Source organism: Aquila chrysaetos, unplaced genomic scaffold (assembly GCF_900496995.4).
Source record: "Aquila chrysaetos chrysaetos unplaced genomic scaffold, bAquChr1.4, whole genome shotgun sequence".
Classification (NCBI taxonomy): Eukaryota; Metazoa; Chordata; class Aves; order Accipitriformes; family Accipitridae; genus Aquila; species Aquila chrysaetos.
The window spans coordinates 12,987-28,982 of NW_024470392.1; the positions used below are offsets into that span (position 1 = coordinate 12,987).

The 15,996-nt window shown below is 60.5% G+C and overlaps 1 protein-coding gene across 1 annotated transcript; it reads left to right on the forward strand.

Annotated features, from left to right (window-relative positions):
• Positions 1-1,278: 1,278 nt before the first annotated feature.
• Positions 1,279-15,379, forward strand: LOC115338214 (epithelial discoidin domain-containing receptor 1-like). The gene is given in 19 exon segments (XM_030006702.2): positions 1,279-1,631; positions 2,998-3,119; positions 3,559-3,661; positions 4,421-4,649; positions 5,171-5,221; positions 5,223-5,319; positions 5,507-5,609; positions 6,350-6,536; positions 6,894-7,140; positions 8,078-8,206; positions 8,300-8,454; positions 8,656-8,845; positions 9,780-9,890; positions 10,363-10,538; positions 10,965-11,092; positions 11,228-11,395; positions 12,321-12,555; positions 13,660-13,809; positions 14,457-15,379. Coding segments are annotated over 18 exon segments (2,688 nt in total). The 5' UTR covers positions 1,279-1,631; positions 2,998-3,028; the 3' UTR covers positions 14,595-15,379.
• Positions 15,380-15,996: the final 617 nt, after the last annotated feature.

Below are 15,996 nucleotides of genomic sequence, written 5' to 3' on the forward strand. Positions count from 1 at the left end.
TCAGCCCTATAGGATCTCCCTCCAGCCTCCCCTAGAGCGGCACCTATAGGATCTATAGGTGACCCCTTTACCTGCCCTGTGGCACTAGAGGGACCTATAGGGAGGAGCCCCATATATGGCCCTATAGCCCCATATACCAACCCTCGTAGAACTCCCCGCCACCCTATAGGCTCCTGCTGTATCGCCCCATATAGCACACGATAGACCTATGGGGCACCTATAGGTCTAGGGGCACCTATAGACCTGGAGTGTTAAACCCTGGAGGCTCTCCCCATACATACAGTGTTGAACCCTATGGCCTCTATACACACGGGGCGGTATAGGCAGGGGGCACCTATACAGCACCTTAAATACCCCATAACCCTCCTGCTCTTCATGCCCCTATGGCCCCGTGGATGTACACCCCACCTATACGGTGCCGTCCCATGGGACTGTATACGTTTATGTATGGTATAGGGGAACCCTATATGTCCCTTTATCCACAGCCCTCTCTATACGTGTATATATGTGCCATACGTGGCGCTAGGTAGACTGCATCATATACAATGTATAGAGGTGTATACGTGAAGCTATATGTGCACGCATGCACGTATACAGGCATTCAAAAGGCAGGCGTATAGGAGTATAATGGGTTTCCCGGTATATATGTGCACATATGGACATGGGTATGGCGTGTAGTTCTACATAGTTAGGTGGATGTATGCGTGTATATGGATATAGATGGTAAACACATATGTGCGTGGCTGTATATGTACATATATGCATATATGCACATAAATATATAGGTGCACATATAGTTATGTGTATTATATATAATATATATGCATATATGCATGTAAATATATAGGTGCACATATAGTTATGTGTATTATATATAATATATATGCATATATGCATGTAAATATATAGGTGCACATATAGTTATGTGTATTATATATGTATGTGCACATATATAAGTGTATAGATATACAAACACACATGACTATGCATGTATATGGGCACCTACATCTAACATACATACATATATACACACCTGTGATGTGCACATCCAGTTAATCCACAAACATATACATGCTTACAGCTAATGTATAGTGGACTGCTTAATGCATGTGAGTACATATGTGTCTATATAAGCATGTATATGGGGTGCGTATCTATGTAATCCGGTGGACATATGTGTATATATATATGTATTTACATATATATTCACCTATATACACATGTATATGTGTGTGTAGATGTGTAAATGTATGTGTAGGTGAACATATATGTGTGCTTGTATGTATGTATATGTCAATATATACATATAAGTGCATACTGCATACATGTCTAAGTCCACGGATGCGTATAGGTGACTCTATATGGATGTATGTAAGCGCGCACACATGTGTAACGCTATATGGGTGTGGTGTAGGGGTATATATGCATATACACACTATATATGTTTCTATACATACACGTATGTTCAGATCAGGGTATATATAAGTGTCCACGCACATGTATACACTGCACACACATGCACACAGAGCCAGGCATCTATAGGGCCAAGATCTATAGGTGCTCCCATAGGTGCCACCCACGGGACCCCAGGGAGGAGTCAGGGCCTGAACCCGCCCCAGAGCAGCCCCCAGGTGTGTGTCAGGGCATGTTGAGGCGTGTCATTGCGTGTCCTTGCATGTTGTTGCATGTCTTGGGGTCATATGTTATTGCGTGTTGCGTGTATTGTCTGTTATTGCATTTCATTGCGTGTCATTGCATGTCACTGCATGTTGCATGTTGCATATTGCACGCAATAGCGTGTTGGGATTGTGTGTCATTGCGTTTCGTTACACGTTATTGTGTGTTCTTGTGTGGTGTTGTGTGTCACTGCATGTTGCATGTCATTGCATGTTGTGTGTTATTGCATGTTACATGCTATTGCATGTTATTTCATGTTATTGTGTGTTGTGTGTTATTCCATGTTGTTACATGTTATTGCATGTTACCACATGTTGCGGTGTTATTGTGTGTTGTTATGTGTTATCACATGTTGTTACGTGTTATCGTGTGTTGTTACATTTTATCACATGTTATCTGGTGTTGTTACATGTTATTGTGCGTTAACGTGTTATCGCACGTTATCACGTGTTGTTATGTGTTATTGCGTGTTGTTACATGCTATCGCATGTTGGTGTTATCGCGCGTTGTTACGTGTTACCGCATGCTATCACACGTTATCGCATGTTATCACGTGTTGTTACGTGTTATCGCACATTATCACATGTTGTTACGTGTTACCGTGCGTTGCGTGTCCCGGTCGCGCTCCGTGGCGTGTCCCGTGCTGGGGTGACACCGGGGGGGTCCCCGACGCCTGGGACCCCTCGGGGTTCGGGTTCGGGGGTGGGAACCAGCCCGGGGGGGTCCCAGGGGTCCAGGCCCCGCCCCCCCCAGCTGCTGTTTCCCATCAGGCTGCAGCAGCTGGGGGGGGGGGGCACATTCCAGCAATGCATTGTGGGAGCAGCTGCTGGGATGGGGCCCTCCCAGTCCTCCCAGTCCTCCCAGTCCTCCCAGTTCCCCTCCCAGTGCCCCCAGTCCCTATCCCAGTGCCCCCAGTTCCCCTCCCAGTCCTCCCAGTTCCCTCCAAGTCCCCATCCCAGTCCTCCCAGTGCCCTCAGTCCCTATCCCAGTGCTCCCAGTTCCCCTCCCGGTGCTCCCAATTCCATCCCAGTCCCCATCCCAATCCTCCCAGTGCTCCCAGTCCCTCTCCCAGTGCCTCCCAGTGACCCCAGCTGCCCTCACAGTGCCTCCCAGTGAGTCCCAGTTCCCCTCCCAGTCTTCCCAGTTTCCTCCCAGTCCCCACCCCACTCCTCCCAGTGCTCCCAGTCCCCCTCCCAGTGCCCCCACTCCCCATCCCAGTGCCCCCAGCTCCCCTCCCCACCCTCCCAGTTCCCTCCCCGTCCCCACCCCAGTCCTCCCAGTGCCTCCCAATGACTCCCAGTGTCCCCTCACTGTCCCCAGGTGCGGTGACCGGGGGGGGGCCGGGGCCACCATGGGGGTCCTCCCCCTGCCCCTCCCCCTCCTGCTGCTGGCCGCGGGGACCCAGGCGTCCGGGCTGCAGCTCGATGGGCACCTCGACCTGGGTGAGACCCTATGGGATCCATAGGGGCCACGGGAGCCTCTGGGTCCCCTATGGGGTCTATAGGGCTCCTACGGGGTGGGAGAGCTGTAGGGGGTGGGTAGGGGCCCCGTGGGGCTGTGGGTGCCCTATAGCGGCTCTATGGGGTGGGAGGGCTCTATAGGGGCTGTATAGGGGCTGCGTAGGGGGTCTGCAGGGGAGGAGGCTGGTGCATCCGCCGTGAGCCCCGTGTATCCCTCCTCCATGTCCCCCCCCATGTCCCAATGTCCCCCCGTGTCCCCAATGTCCCTCACATCCCCCCATGTCCCCCAGTGTCCCCCGCATCCCCATTTCTCCCTGTGGTCCCCCACGTCCCCCACATCACCCCATGTCCCTGTGTCCCCCAGTGTCCCCCAGTGTCTCCCAGTGTCCCCAGTGTCCCCAACGTCCCCCATGTCCCCCAGGCAGGTGCCGCTTTGCCCTGGGCATGGAGGACGGCTCCATCCCTGACAGCCGCCTCTCGGCCTCCAGCGCCTGGTCTGACTCCACCGCCGCCCGCCACGGCCGGTGAGCCCAGTACGCACCAGTATACACCAGTACACACCAGTATGGCCCAGTACTCCCCCTTCCCCCCTGCCCAGCATCCCCTCCCAGGAACCCCCAATGTCCCCACCCCAGAGCCACCGCTGTCCGCTGTGGCCAAGGAGTCCCAGTATGGCCCAGTATGGCCCAGTGTGTCCCCCAAAACTGTCCTGTGCCATCCAGCATCCCCTGGGTATCCCCATGTCCCTGGATGTCCCTCTAACCTCAGGTGTCCCCATGCCTGTGGGTGTCCCAAGTCCCTCTGTCCTCCTGGGTGTCCCCATGTCCCTGGGTGTCCCCACAATGTCCTTGTGTTCCTCCAGGTATCCCCGGGATGTCCCCATTTGCTGAGTATCCCCATGTTCCCCAGGTGTCCCCATGTCCCCTGGGTGTCCCCATGATGTCCCCATGTCCTCCAAGACTCCCCATGTCCTCTGAGTGTCCCCATGTCCCCTGGGTGTCCCTAGGATGTCCCCATGTCCCATGGGTGTCCCTATGTTCCCAGGTGTCCCCATATCCCTGAGTGTCCCCATGATGTCCCCATGTCCTTCTAGCATCCCCATGTACCCTGGGTGTCCCTGGGTGTCCCTAGGATGTCCCCACGTCCTCTGGGTGTTCCCAGGTGCCCCCACATCCCCACAACGTCCCCATGTCCCCATCCTGGGCCACAGATGGTCACAGCACCTAGTGCCCCCAGGTGTCCCCACGTCCCCGGTGTCCCCAGGATGTCCCCCTGTCCCCCAGGCTGGGACGCAGCGATGGGGATGGTGCCTGGTGTCCCGCGGGTCCCGTCTTCCCAGAGGAAGAGGAGTTCCTGGAGGTGGACCTAGGTCGGCTGCACGTGGTGACACTGGTGGGGACACAGGGACGTCACGCCGGTGGCCATGGCAGGGAGTTTGCCCGCGCCTACCGGCTGCGCTACAGCCGTGACCGGCACCGCTGGCTGCGCTGGCGCGACCGATGGGGCGCTGAGGTGACCGGGGACCTTGGGGACATCTTGGGGACATTGGGGATGTTGGGGTGCTGAGGTGACCAGGGACCTTGGGGACATCTCGGGAATATTGGGGTGCTGAGATGACCGGGGACCTTGGGGACATCTTGGGGACCTTGGAGATGTTGGGGTGCTGAGATGACCAGGGACCTTGGGGACATCTTGGAGATATTGGGGTGCTGAGATGACCAGGGACCTTGGGGACATCTTGGGGATGTTGGAGATGTTGGGGTGCCAAGGTGCCTAAGGACCTTGAGGACACCTTGGAGGTGTTGGGGTGCCAAGTTGACTGGGAACCTTGGGGACATCTTGGGGATGTTGGGGTGCTGAGGTGACTGGGGACCTTGGGGGGATCTTGGGGACCTTGGACGGTGGTAGGATCCCTGGAGATCCCTAGGGATCCTGGGGCTCATGGGGGGACAGGGATCCCATGGAGTCACGGGGGAGGTCCCCTGCGGTGGGACCTGTGTCCCCGGGGATCCCAGCAGATCCCGGTGACGCAGGTGATCGGGGGTAACGAGGACCCCGAGGGGGTGGTGCTGAAGGACCTGGCACCCCCCCCCCGTGGCGCGGGCGCTGCGGGTCTACCCCCGGGCCCCCCGTGCCATGAGTGTCTGCCTGCGCCTGGAGCTCTACGGCTGTCCATGGGAGGGTGAGTGCCACCTTGTCACCCCCTTGTCACCTCCCTGTCACCCTGTGTCACCTCCATCCCACCCCATCACCCCCGAGCGCCACCCCATTTCAAACCCCAAGGGTGTCCCCGGGGTGGTGGTCCTCCATCCCCATGTCCCCCACTCAACCCCGTGGTGGCCCCATGGTGACGTGTCCCCTGTCCCCAGCCGGGCTCCTGTCCTACACGGCGCCGCGGGGACAGGTGATGGCCCTCGACCCGGCGCCTGTTGTCCTCAACGACTCCACCTACGACGGATACAGCGTTGGCCCGTGAGTACCCAGATGTCTCCGACTGTCACCTGCCCCAACCAGTCCCAAGAGCTCCCAAATTGGCCCCAGGCTGCCCCAAACCATCCCCAAATGTACCCAAACTGTCCCCAGACTGTCCCTGGACCTCCCTAGCTGTCCCCGGTGGTCCTCAAACTGTCCCCAGGTGTCCCCAGCCAGCCTTGGCCATCTCCAAGTGTCCCCAAACCATCCCCAAGTGCCCCCAGACTGTTCCTGAACCTCCCCAGGTGTCCCCAGCTGTCCCCAAGTGTCCCCAAATGGTCCTTGGCCATCCCCCGCTGTCCCAAAGATCTCCAGACAGGCTCCGACTGTCCCCAAATTGTCCCCAATCATCCACCACTGTCCCTAGATGACCCCAAAGTGTCCCCAGATGGTCAACCACTGGCTCAGAACAGCTCCAACTGTTCCCTGCTGTCCCCAACTGTCCCCAACTAGCCCAAACTATCCCCAGATTGTCACCTGTTGGCCCCAAACAGTCACCCACTGTCCCAAAAGAGCCTCAGACTGTTCCCAGATTGTCCCATCTGGCCCCAGTTTTCCCCAATGTCCCCAAAACAGCCTCAGTTGCCCCTAAATTGTGCTCTAGGTCCCATGGGGGGGGGGGGGACCCAAGGGACACAAGCATCTGGGTGTCACCCACAGCCCCAGGCTGCCCCACGGAGGGTTCCCAGGTGGGTGGGATGGGGGGACCAAGGTGTCGGGGTGTCCCCCGTCCCACCCAGGCTGCAGTTTGGGGGGCTGGGCCAGTTGGCGGACGGGGTGCTGGGACTGGATGACTTCGTGCGGAGCCGTGAGCGACGTCTTTGGCCGGGCTACGACTACGTGGGATGGCGTCGGCCCCCCGGCCCCCGACCCCACGTGGAGCTGGAGTTCGAGTTCGAGGGGCTGCGGACCTTCCGCGCCATGCAGGTGCCCCGCGGCATGCTGGGATAGCGGGGAGGGGGTATGAGGCATGGTGGGAGGGTGGAAAAACGAGGGCATTTGTGGGGGGGGGGAGCCGGGGAGCAGGGGATGGTGGGCAATGGGGTGCCCCAGGGGATCATGGGAGTGAGGGTGATGGATGGCCCGGGGCATCATGGAGGTTTGGGCAAGGGGTCTGCCCCGGGAATTGTGGGATTGGTTGGCCGTGGCATGGACCCATGAGGGGCCACCGCGTCAACGCCACCTTAGGGTCTGGAACTTCCCACTGGGGACCCGTTGGCTTAGCCCCTCCCCAGCTGCTCCAGGGCATCATGGGATGGCGGCCAACACCCCTCACCCCCCCAGGTTCATTGCAACAACATGCACACGCGTGGGGTGAGCATCTTCGGGGAGGTGGAGTGCCGCTTCAAGAGGAGCCTGGCCACGGCCTGGGAGCCCACCTCGGCCACCCACAGCCTGGCCGGGGCCGTCAAGGACCCCAGCGCCCGTTCGGTCACGGTGTCCTTGGGCGGGCGCCAGGCCCGCTTCATCCAGTGTCACTTCTTCTTCACCGGGGAGTGGATGCTCTTCAGTGAGATCACCTTCCTCTCGGGTGAGTCTGGCCATGTCAGGCCACATCCAGACCTACCTGGGCCTTGGCATCCTCCCCCAACGGATTGGGTCTAGGGTTGGACAGTTGGGTGATGGGGTGGTTGGTTGGGTGAAGGGGTCATTGTTTGGGTGATGGGGTGGTTAGTTGGGTAATGGGGTAGTTGGTTGGGTGGTAGGGTGGTTAGATGTGTGATGGGGTGGTTGGTTGGATGATGGGGTGGTTGGTTGGATGATGGGGTGGTTGGTTGGGTGATGGGGTGTTTGGTTGGGTGATGGGGTGGTTGGTTGGATGATGGGGTGGTTGGTTGGGTGATGGGGTCATTGGTTAGATGATGGGGTGGTTGGTTGGATGATGGGGTGGTTGGTTGGGTGATGGGGTGGTTGGTTGGGTGATGGGGTCATTGGTTAGATGATGGGGTGGTTGGTTGGGTGATGGGCAGGTTGGTTGGGTAGCAGGGAGGTTGGCTAGTTGGAGGCTGGTTGACCACTCTAAGGGCTGGTTGTGAGACTGGTCAGTTAGCTGGTTGACTACTGAGCTGACTGAGTGGTGGGGTGGTTGGTTGGATGCAGGACTGGATTGTCAGTTGGTTAACCAGTCCAAGGGTGATTGGCTTGTTGCCTGTTGACTAGTTAGTTGGGGGATGGGGTGACACGTTAAATGTTTGAGTCGTCACGTGATTGGTCGGTGAGTTGGAGGACAGGTTGGCTGTCCAGTTGGTTAACTGTTTGGTTGCTTGACTAGTTGCTTGGATTAAGTCAAAGCTGGTTGAGTGATTGGTTGGTTTGGGGTCAACCACCCCATGAGCTGGTTGGTTGGCCTGTTGGCCAATGAGAAAGCAGTTTGTTTGAGCGGGTTGATCAATGGGTTGGAAGCCCTGGCCACTGCCCCGCCCTCGTTAACTAGCTCGTTAAAGCACCGTGGGCCTCTCTCCCCACAGACGCAGTGGAGGAGGCGGTGGGGGCCAGTGGGTGGCCCCCAGCTGCCCCCGCTGACCCCTCGGCAGGGGTCATGGCTGTCCCTGAGGATTCCTGGCATGGGGACATGGCTACCAACCTCACTACCTTGGGTAAGGCGGGGCTTAATGGGGCAGGGCTTAACAGGGTGGGATCTGAGGGGGCGGGGCCATAACAGCACCCTGCCAACCACCCCCCCATGGCAGCCCCCGGGGAACCCAAGCCAGGGCAGCCAGTCGCCAAAGCTGACCACAGCCACACGTCCATCCTGATTGGCTGCCTGGTGGCCATCATCTTGCTCCTATTGGGCGTCATCTTCCTCATCCTCTGGCGGCAGTACTGGAAGAAAATACTGGGGAAGGTGAGCGGGGTAGTGGGGTCAACTGGGAGGAACTGGGCACCTTGATATCTGGGTCCAGTGCCCAAGCTCTGGGAGGGTGGTGGAGTCAACTGGGAGGAACTGGGCACCCAGACATCTGGGTCTAGTGCCCAGGCTCTGGGAGGGTGGTGGGGTCAACTGGGCACCTGGATGCTTGGGTCCATCTGAGGGTCCTGCCCACAGGCCCAGCGCCGGCCCTCAGAGGACGAGCTGCGGGTGCAGCTCTCGGTGCCAGGTGACACCATCGTCATCAACAATGCAACCGGGGTGGCACGGGGACCCCCCCGCTACGAGCGCATCCCCCCGGGCCAAGGCGAGTACCAGGAGCCGACACGGCCGCGGCCATCGCTGCCTCCGGCCCCCCCTGGACCCGGTGAGTGGAGAAGGGAGGAAGGGATGGAAGGATGGAGGGAAGAAGGGATGGTGGGAGACCATAGAGGAGTGATGGATGGGTGGAGGAAGGGCTGGGTGGAGGGATGGAGAGATGGATGGATCAAGAGATGGATGGATGGATCAAGAGATGGATGGATGGATGGATGGATGGAGACCACATGTGGATGGGTGGAGGGAAGGAGGGATGGAGGGAGGGAGGGATGGAAGAAGGGATGGTGGGAGATCATAGAGGAGTGATGGATGGAGAAATGGATGGATCAAGAGATGGATTGATGGATGGATGGAGACCACATGGAGATGGGTGGATGAGTGGATGGAAGAAGGGATGGTGGGAGACTGTAGAGGAGTGATGGATGGGTGGAGGAAGGGCTGGGCAGAGGGATGGAGAGATGGATGGATCAAGAGGTGGATGGATGGATGGATGGATGGAGACCATGTGGAGGTGGATGGAGACCACGTAGAGGTAGATGGAGACAACTTGGATGGCTGGATGGACAGAGGGATGGATGGATGCAAATTACATATGCATGAGTGGATGAATGGAGAGATGTATGGATGAAGACCGTGTGGGGAGGGATGGATGGAGAGAGACCTGGATGGATGGAGACAACGTGGGGAAGTGGGGAGGGAGGGAATGGAGACCATCACGGGGTGGAGGGAGGGAGGAGCGGGTGGATGGACACCACGTGGAGGTTGATGAGGACCACGTGGATGGATGGATGGACAGATGGATGGATTCAAGGATGGACGGATGGATGGATGGACGGATGGATGAATGGAGACCACATGGCCACCGTGGATGCCAGGGTCCATCCAACCCCCCGTCCTCCTGCACTGGGAACCCCCCCCGGGCCTGGAGGCGGGAGCAGAACCTCCTGGCCCCACCCCCTCAACTAATCCCACCTCCCCCGCAGCAGCACCTCTTGCCAACCCGGCCTATCGGCTCCTGCTGGCCACCTACGCCCAGCCAATGGGAGGGCTCGCTTGGGCCCCGCCTGATGGGGCTAAGCCAATCAATACAGATGGTAAGGGCAGGGGGGTGGAGGGGGAGATGGGGAGCCCCGCCTCCAAGCCCCCTTGGCCCCACCCTCAGACATGACTGGCCCTGCCCCCTATGGGGAAGCCCCACCCCCTTTGGGTGAAGCCCCGCCTCCTGCTGGTATAAACTCCCCCTTGCTGAAGACCCACCCCTTTTCTGAAGCCCCACCTCTTCTTGCCATAGCCCCTCCTCTTTTGGCCTAGCCCTGCCGTAGCCCCACCCCCTCCTGGGTTGACTCCTCCCCTCCTGGTTTTAGCTCCTCCCCCTTGTTATAGCCCCTCCTCCTCTTGCCACAGCCCTGCCCCCTCTTGCTGTAACCCCACCCCTTCCAGTGCCCACCCCTTTTGCTATAGCCCCTCCCCTTTTGGTGAAGCCCCACCCCTTGGAGAAGCCCCACCCGGGTTTCTCTGTGCCCCTCCCACTCTAGCCCCGCCCCCACTGACGCCCCTCCCCCACAGGTGTGGCAGAGCCCGAGGGCGGAGCGGGGGCCTATGCAGAGGCTGACGTCACTGGAGGTTCCGCCTATGCTGTGGCTGGCCCCTCCCCTGGCCCCGCCCCCAGCCCCGCCCTCCCCGCCTTCCCTCGCCGGCGCCTCCGCTTCCGCGAGAAGCTGGGGGAGGGGCAGTTTGGAGAGGTAAGTCCCGCCCCCTCTGTGCAAGCCCCACCCCTTGAGTGTTGGCCCTGCCTCCTTGCAGCCAGCCCCACCCCCTGGAGTGAATGGCCACGCCCCCACTGCGCACTGCCACGCCTCCCTCACGCCCTGCCCTGTGCGTACAAGCTCCACCCATTTGCCTCTGCCCCGCCCCCTCAAGACAGGCCCCACCCTCACATTCCTAACCCCGCCCCTTTTCCTACTGCCCCCACCCCCGGCTACAAGCCCCGCCCCCTCATATAAGCCCCACCCCCAACCCCGTTACCCCCACCCGGGAAGGTGAAGCCACGCCCCCCCACTCACGAAGCCCCGCCCCAGAGCCAAGCCCTGCCCAGGGAAACCCAAGCCCGCCCCCGGCGATCTTAGCCCCGCCCATCGCCGAGGCCCCGCCCCCGTCCCCTCCCCTAGGTGCTGCTGTGTGAGGTGGAGGACCCCCAGGCCCTGCCCCCCCTCTCGCGCCCCCCCGACCTGCCCCGAGGGCGCCCCCTACTGGTCGCCGTCAAGGTCTTGCGCCCCGACGCTACCAAGAACGCCAGGTACGGGGGGGGGGGGGGGGAGCGGAATGTCCCATGGGAGGTGGACGGGTGGGGGGGGCAGGTAGGGTGTGTGCCCCCCCCCCCGCAGCCCCAGGGAGGGGCACAGGCGGCTGACAGGGCGGGGCGGGGGCGTAGGCGGGACTTCCTGCAGGAGGCGCGGACCCTGGGGCGCCTGCGGGACCCCAACATCGTGCGGTTGCTGGGGGTGTGTGCGGGGGCCGGCCCCCTCTGCATCATCACCGAGTACATGGAGCACGGCGACCTCCATCAGTTCCTGGGGGGGCCTCGCGGCCCCGCCCTCAGGTAGGCCACGCCCCCCTTGGGCCACGCCCCTTCGAGCCACACCTCTTCAACCCACACCCCTTCCAGCCCCCCCTTTACCCTCCTTGGGGCCCTGCCCCTTTAAGCCCACCCTGCCGCCCTTTGGCCCCGCCCATTGCCCCAGAAGCTCCTCCCCACCCGCCGGCTCCGCCCTGCCCGCAAATCACGCCCCCTCCTGCTTTGCCCAGCCCCTCACCTATGAGTCCCACCCCTTTCTTGCAAGCCACACCTCTCCCCTTCAGCCACACCCCTTCTCTCAGCAGCTCCGCCCCATGTGTCTAAGCCCCGCCCCTTCTCCTGTAGCACCACCCCTTGGCTGTAAGCCACACCCCTTGGCATTAGTCCCGCCCCTTGCCCCTTCTTTACCCCCTCCCTTTAGCCCCGCCCCTTCACTTTAGCCCTGCCACTTCCTTCTTGAGCCACGCCCCTTCCTCCTCACCCCCACCCTTTCCTCTTTTGCCCCGCCCCTTCACTTTGATGACTCCCATTCACTTTAGCTCCACCCCTTCCCATTTAACACCGCCCCTTCCCTTTAGCCACGCCCCTTCTTCATCCCCACCACTTCCCCTTGAGCCCCGCCCTGTCCTCTTCAGCCCCGCCCCTTCCTCTTCCACCCAAGGCCACCAGTGCTCCTCTCCTTCCCCAGCCCCTCCCCAACCACACCCTCCCACACCCCACCCCCTGAAGCTCCGCCCCTTCAGCCCCTCTTTGACCCCACCCCTTGCTCTGAAGCCCCTCCCCTCCCCCTTTGACCCCACCCCTCCACTTTAGCCCCGCCCCTTCCTCTCCCACCCCAGGCCACCAGACCTCCTCTCTTTCCTCAGCCCCCTCCCCAACCGCGCCCTCCCACGCCCCACCCCCTGAAGCCCCACCCCCCTTCTGACGCCCCGCCCCCCCTCCCTCCCAGCCTGGCCACCCTACTGCACGTGGGGGCTCAGATCGCCTCGGGGATGCGGTTCCTGGCCGGTTTGAATTTCGTTCACCGCGACCTGGCCACCCGTAACTGCCTGGTGGGCGAGGGCTTCACCGTCAAGGTGGCCGATTTCGGCATGAGCCGGCACCTCTACGCCGCCGATTATTACCGCGTACGGGGGCGGGCCCTGCTGCCCATCCGGTGGATGGCCTGGGAGTGCATCCTTATGGTGAGCCGGGGAGGGGAGGGGCTAAAAAAGGGGGTGGGGCTAAAGGGGAGGGCGGGGCGGAAGGGCAGGGTAGCGAGGGGCAGAGTTAAGGGGATTTGGGGTGGGGAAGGGGATTGGGGTAGAATGGGGCGGAGGTAAGGGGGAGTTGGGGGGGATTTGGGCAGAGTTAAGGGGATTTGGGGGTGTTTGAGGGGGATTGGGGCAGAGTTAAGGGGTTTTGGGGACGTTTGAGGGAATTTGGGTAGAGTTAAGGGGATTTTGGGGGGCTGAGGGGGATTGGGGCAGAGTTAAGGGGATTTGGGGGGCGTTTGGGGGATTTGGGCAGAGTTAAGGGGATTTTGGGGGTGTTTGAGGGGGATTGGAGCAGAAGTGGGTGGAGTTAAGGGGATTTGGGGGAATTTGGGCAGAGTTAAAAGGATTTGGGGCGTTTGAGGGGGATTTGGGCAGTTAAGGGGATTTGGGGGCGTTTGAGGGGGATTGGGGCAGAGTTAAGGGGATTTGGGGGGGATTTGGGCAGAGTTGGACAGAGTTAAGTGGTCTGGGGACATTTGGGGGGAATTTGGGCAGAGTTAAGGGGATTTGGGAGGGATTTGGGGAGTTAAGGGGATTTGGGGGCTTTTGAGGGGGATTTGGGCAGAGTTAAGGGGATTTGCGGGCATTTGAGGGGAATTTGTGCAGAGTTGGGTGAAGTTAAGTGGTTTGGGGACACTTGGGGGGAATTTGGACAGAGTTAAGGGGATTTGGGGGCATTTGAGGGGGATTGGGGCAGAGTTGGGTGGAATTAAGGGGATTTGGGAGTGTTTGAAGGGGATTGGGGCAGAGTTAAGGGGATTTGGGGGGCATTTGAGGGGGAATTGGGCAGAGTTGGGTGGAGTTAAGTAGTTTGGGGACATTTGGAGGAATTTGGGCAGAGTTGAGGGGATTTGGGGGATGTTTGAGGGGAATTTGGGCACAGTTAAGGTGATTTGGGGGCATTTGAGGAGGATTGGGCCGAGTTAAGGGGATTTGGGCTGCAGCACAGGGATAGGTTGGCTGGGGGTAGGCGGGGCCTGCATGGGTGTGTCCATAGGGGTCGTGTCCATGCTAGTCCCCGCCCCCACGCAGGGGACCTTCACACCAGCCAGCGATGCCTGGGCTTTTGGGGTGACGCTGTGGGAGGTGCTGACACGGTGCCGCGAGCAGCCCTACGGGCGCCTGAGCGACGAGCAGGTCATCGCCAACGCCGGGCACCACTTCCGTGCCCAGGGCCGCCAGGTGGGCACTGGGAGGCACTGGGAGGGGACTGGGGCCATGCTGGGGTTGCTGGGAGGCACCAGGGAGCACTGGGAGGGAACTGGGAGGCACTGGGAGGGGCCTGGGAGGCACTGGGAGGGACTGAGAGGCAGTGGGAGGGCACTGGGAGGGCGCTGGGGAGGTACTGGGAGGCACTGGGAGAGGACTGGGGGCATGCTGGAGTTGCTGGGAGGCACCAGGGAGCACTGGGAGGGAACTGGGAGGCACTGGGAGGGGCCTGGGGGGATGCTGGGGTCACTAGGAGGCACTTGGAGGACACTGAGGAGGACTTGGGGGGACTGGGAGGACATTGAGAGGGGACTGGGGGCATGCTGGGGTTGCTGGGAGGCACTGGAGAGCACCTGGAGGGACTGGGAAGACACTGAGGGGGACTTGGGGTTACTGGGAGGGGACTGGAAGTATACTGGGAGGGGACTGGGATGTACTGGGAGGGACTGTGAGGACCCTGGGTGTCCCCAGGAGAACCTGCTGTGCCCCTTTATGTCCCCCCACAGTACTCCCAGTTACACCCAGTACTCCCAGTTACACCCAGTGCTCCCAGTTACTCCCAGTGCTCCCAGTTGCCCCCAGTACTCCCAGTTCCCCTGTGACCCCTGTGACCCCCCCAGGAGTACCTGCCGTGCCCCCCGGGCTGCCCGGCAGCGCTGCACGGGGTGATGCTGCGCTGCTGGTCCCGCGACGCCGCCGACCGCCCGTCCTTCGGCCTCCTGCACCGGCTGCTGCGCGACCACACTGTCCTCGCCTGAGCCTCCTCCTCACCATCCTCTTCCTCACCATCAGCATCCTTCATCCCTCCTTCGGCCTCCCTCTTCATCCTCCTCCTTCTCATTGGCATCATCCTTCATCCCTCCTCCTTCATCTCTCCTTCATCTTCCTTCACCTGCTTTATCGTCCTCATCATCATCCTCCTCCTCCTTCATCCCTCCTCATCCTTCTCCTTCATCCTTCCTTCATCCTCCTCCTCCTCTGTCATCCGCCTCCTCCTTCATCCTCCTTCTTGTGCTTCATCCACCTTATAGCCCTCCTTCTCCCTCCTTCAGCCTTCATCTTCCTCCTTCCACCTCCTTCTCCCTCCTTCAGCCTTCATCTTCCTCCTTCCACCTCCTTCTCCCTCCTTCAGCCTTCATCTTCCTCCTTCCACCTCCTTCTCCCTCCTTCAGCCTTCATCTTCCTCCTCCTCTTCCACCTCCTCCTTTGTCTTCCTCATCCTCATTCTTCCTCCTCCTTCATCTTCCTCCTCCTTCTCTTCCACCTCCTCCTTCATCTTCTTCATCATCATCCTCCTTCATCTTCCTCCTCACCCAACACTGGAAGCACCCAACACTACTGACACGGGACCCCCCCCGACCCCTGGGACCCCCCCTGACCCCTGGGACCCCCCCCCCAGATCTCTGGGTGCCCCTCGGATACCTGGGACCACCCCGGATACCTGTTCCCCACCCCCCCCCCAGACCCATTTCCACTCAACACCCTCATTCCTCATTAGTGGGGGGCTAATTAGCCACGGTGGCGGCGGGGGAGGGGCAGGGGCCGCGGCGGGGGAGGGGCTGTAAATATTTGGTGCCGAAACGGAGATTTTTACACTAATATATAGAAGTTTTTGGGGTTGTTTGTGTCTGTCTCAGCTGTGTGAGGGTGTCCGGACCCCTGGGTCCCCTCCTTGGGTGCCCAGACACCTGGATCCCCTCGTGGGGTGCCTGGACACCTGGATCCCCCCCTTGGGTGCCCAGATGCCTGGATCCCCTTGTGGGGTGCCCAGACGCCTGGATCCCCCCCCTTGGGTGCCCAGACACCTGGATCCCCTCGTGGGGTGCCCGGACACCTGGATCCCCCCCTTGGGTGCCCAGATGCCTGGATCCCCTGGTGGGGTGCCCAGACACCTGGATCCCCCCCTTGGGTGCCTGGACACCTGGATCCCCTCGTGGGATGCCCAGACGCCTGGATCCCCCCCTTGGGTGCCCGGACACCTGGGTCCCCCCCTTGGGTGCCCAGATACCTGGATCCCCCCCTTGGGTGCCCGGACACCTGGATCCCCTCCTTGGGTGCCCGGACACCTGGATCCCCCCCCCTTGGGTGCCCAGACACCTGGATCCCCTCGTGGGGTGCCCAGATACCTGGATCCCCTGGTGGGGTGCCCAGATACCTGGA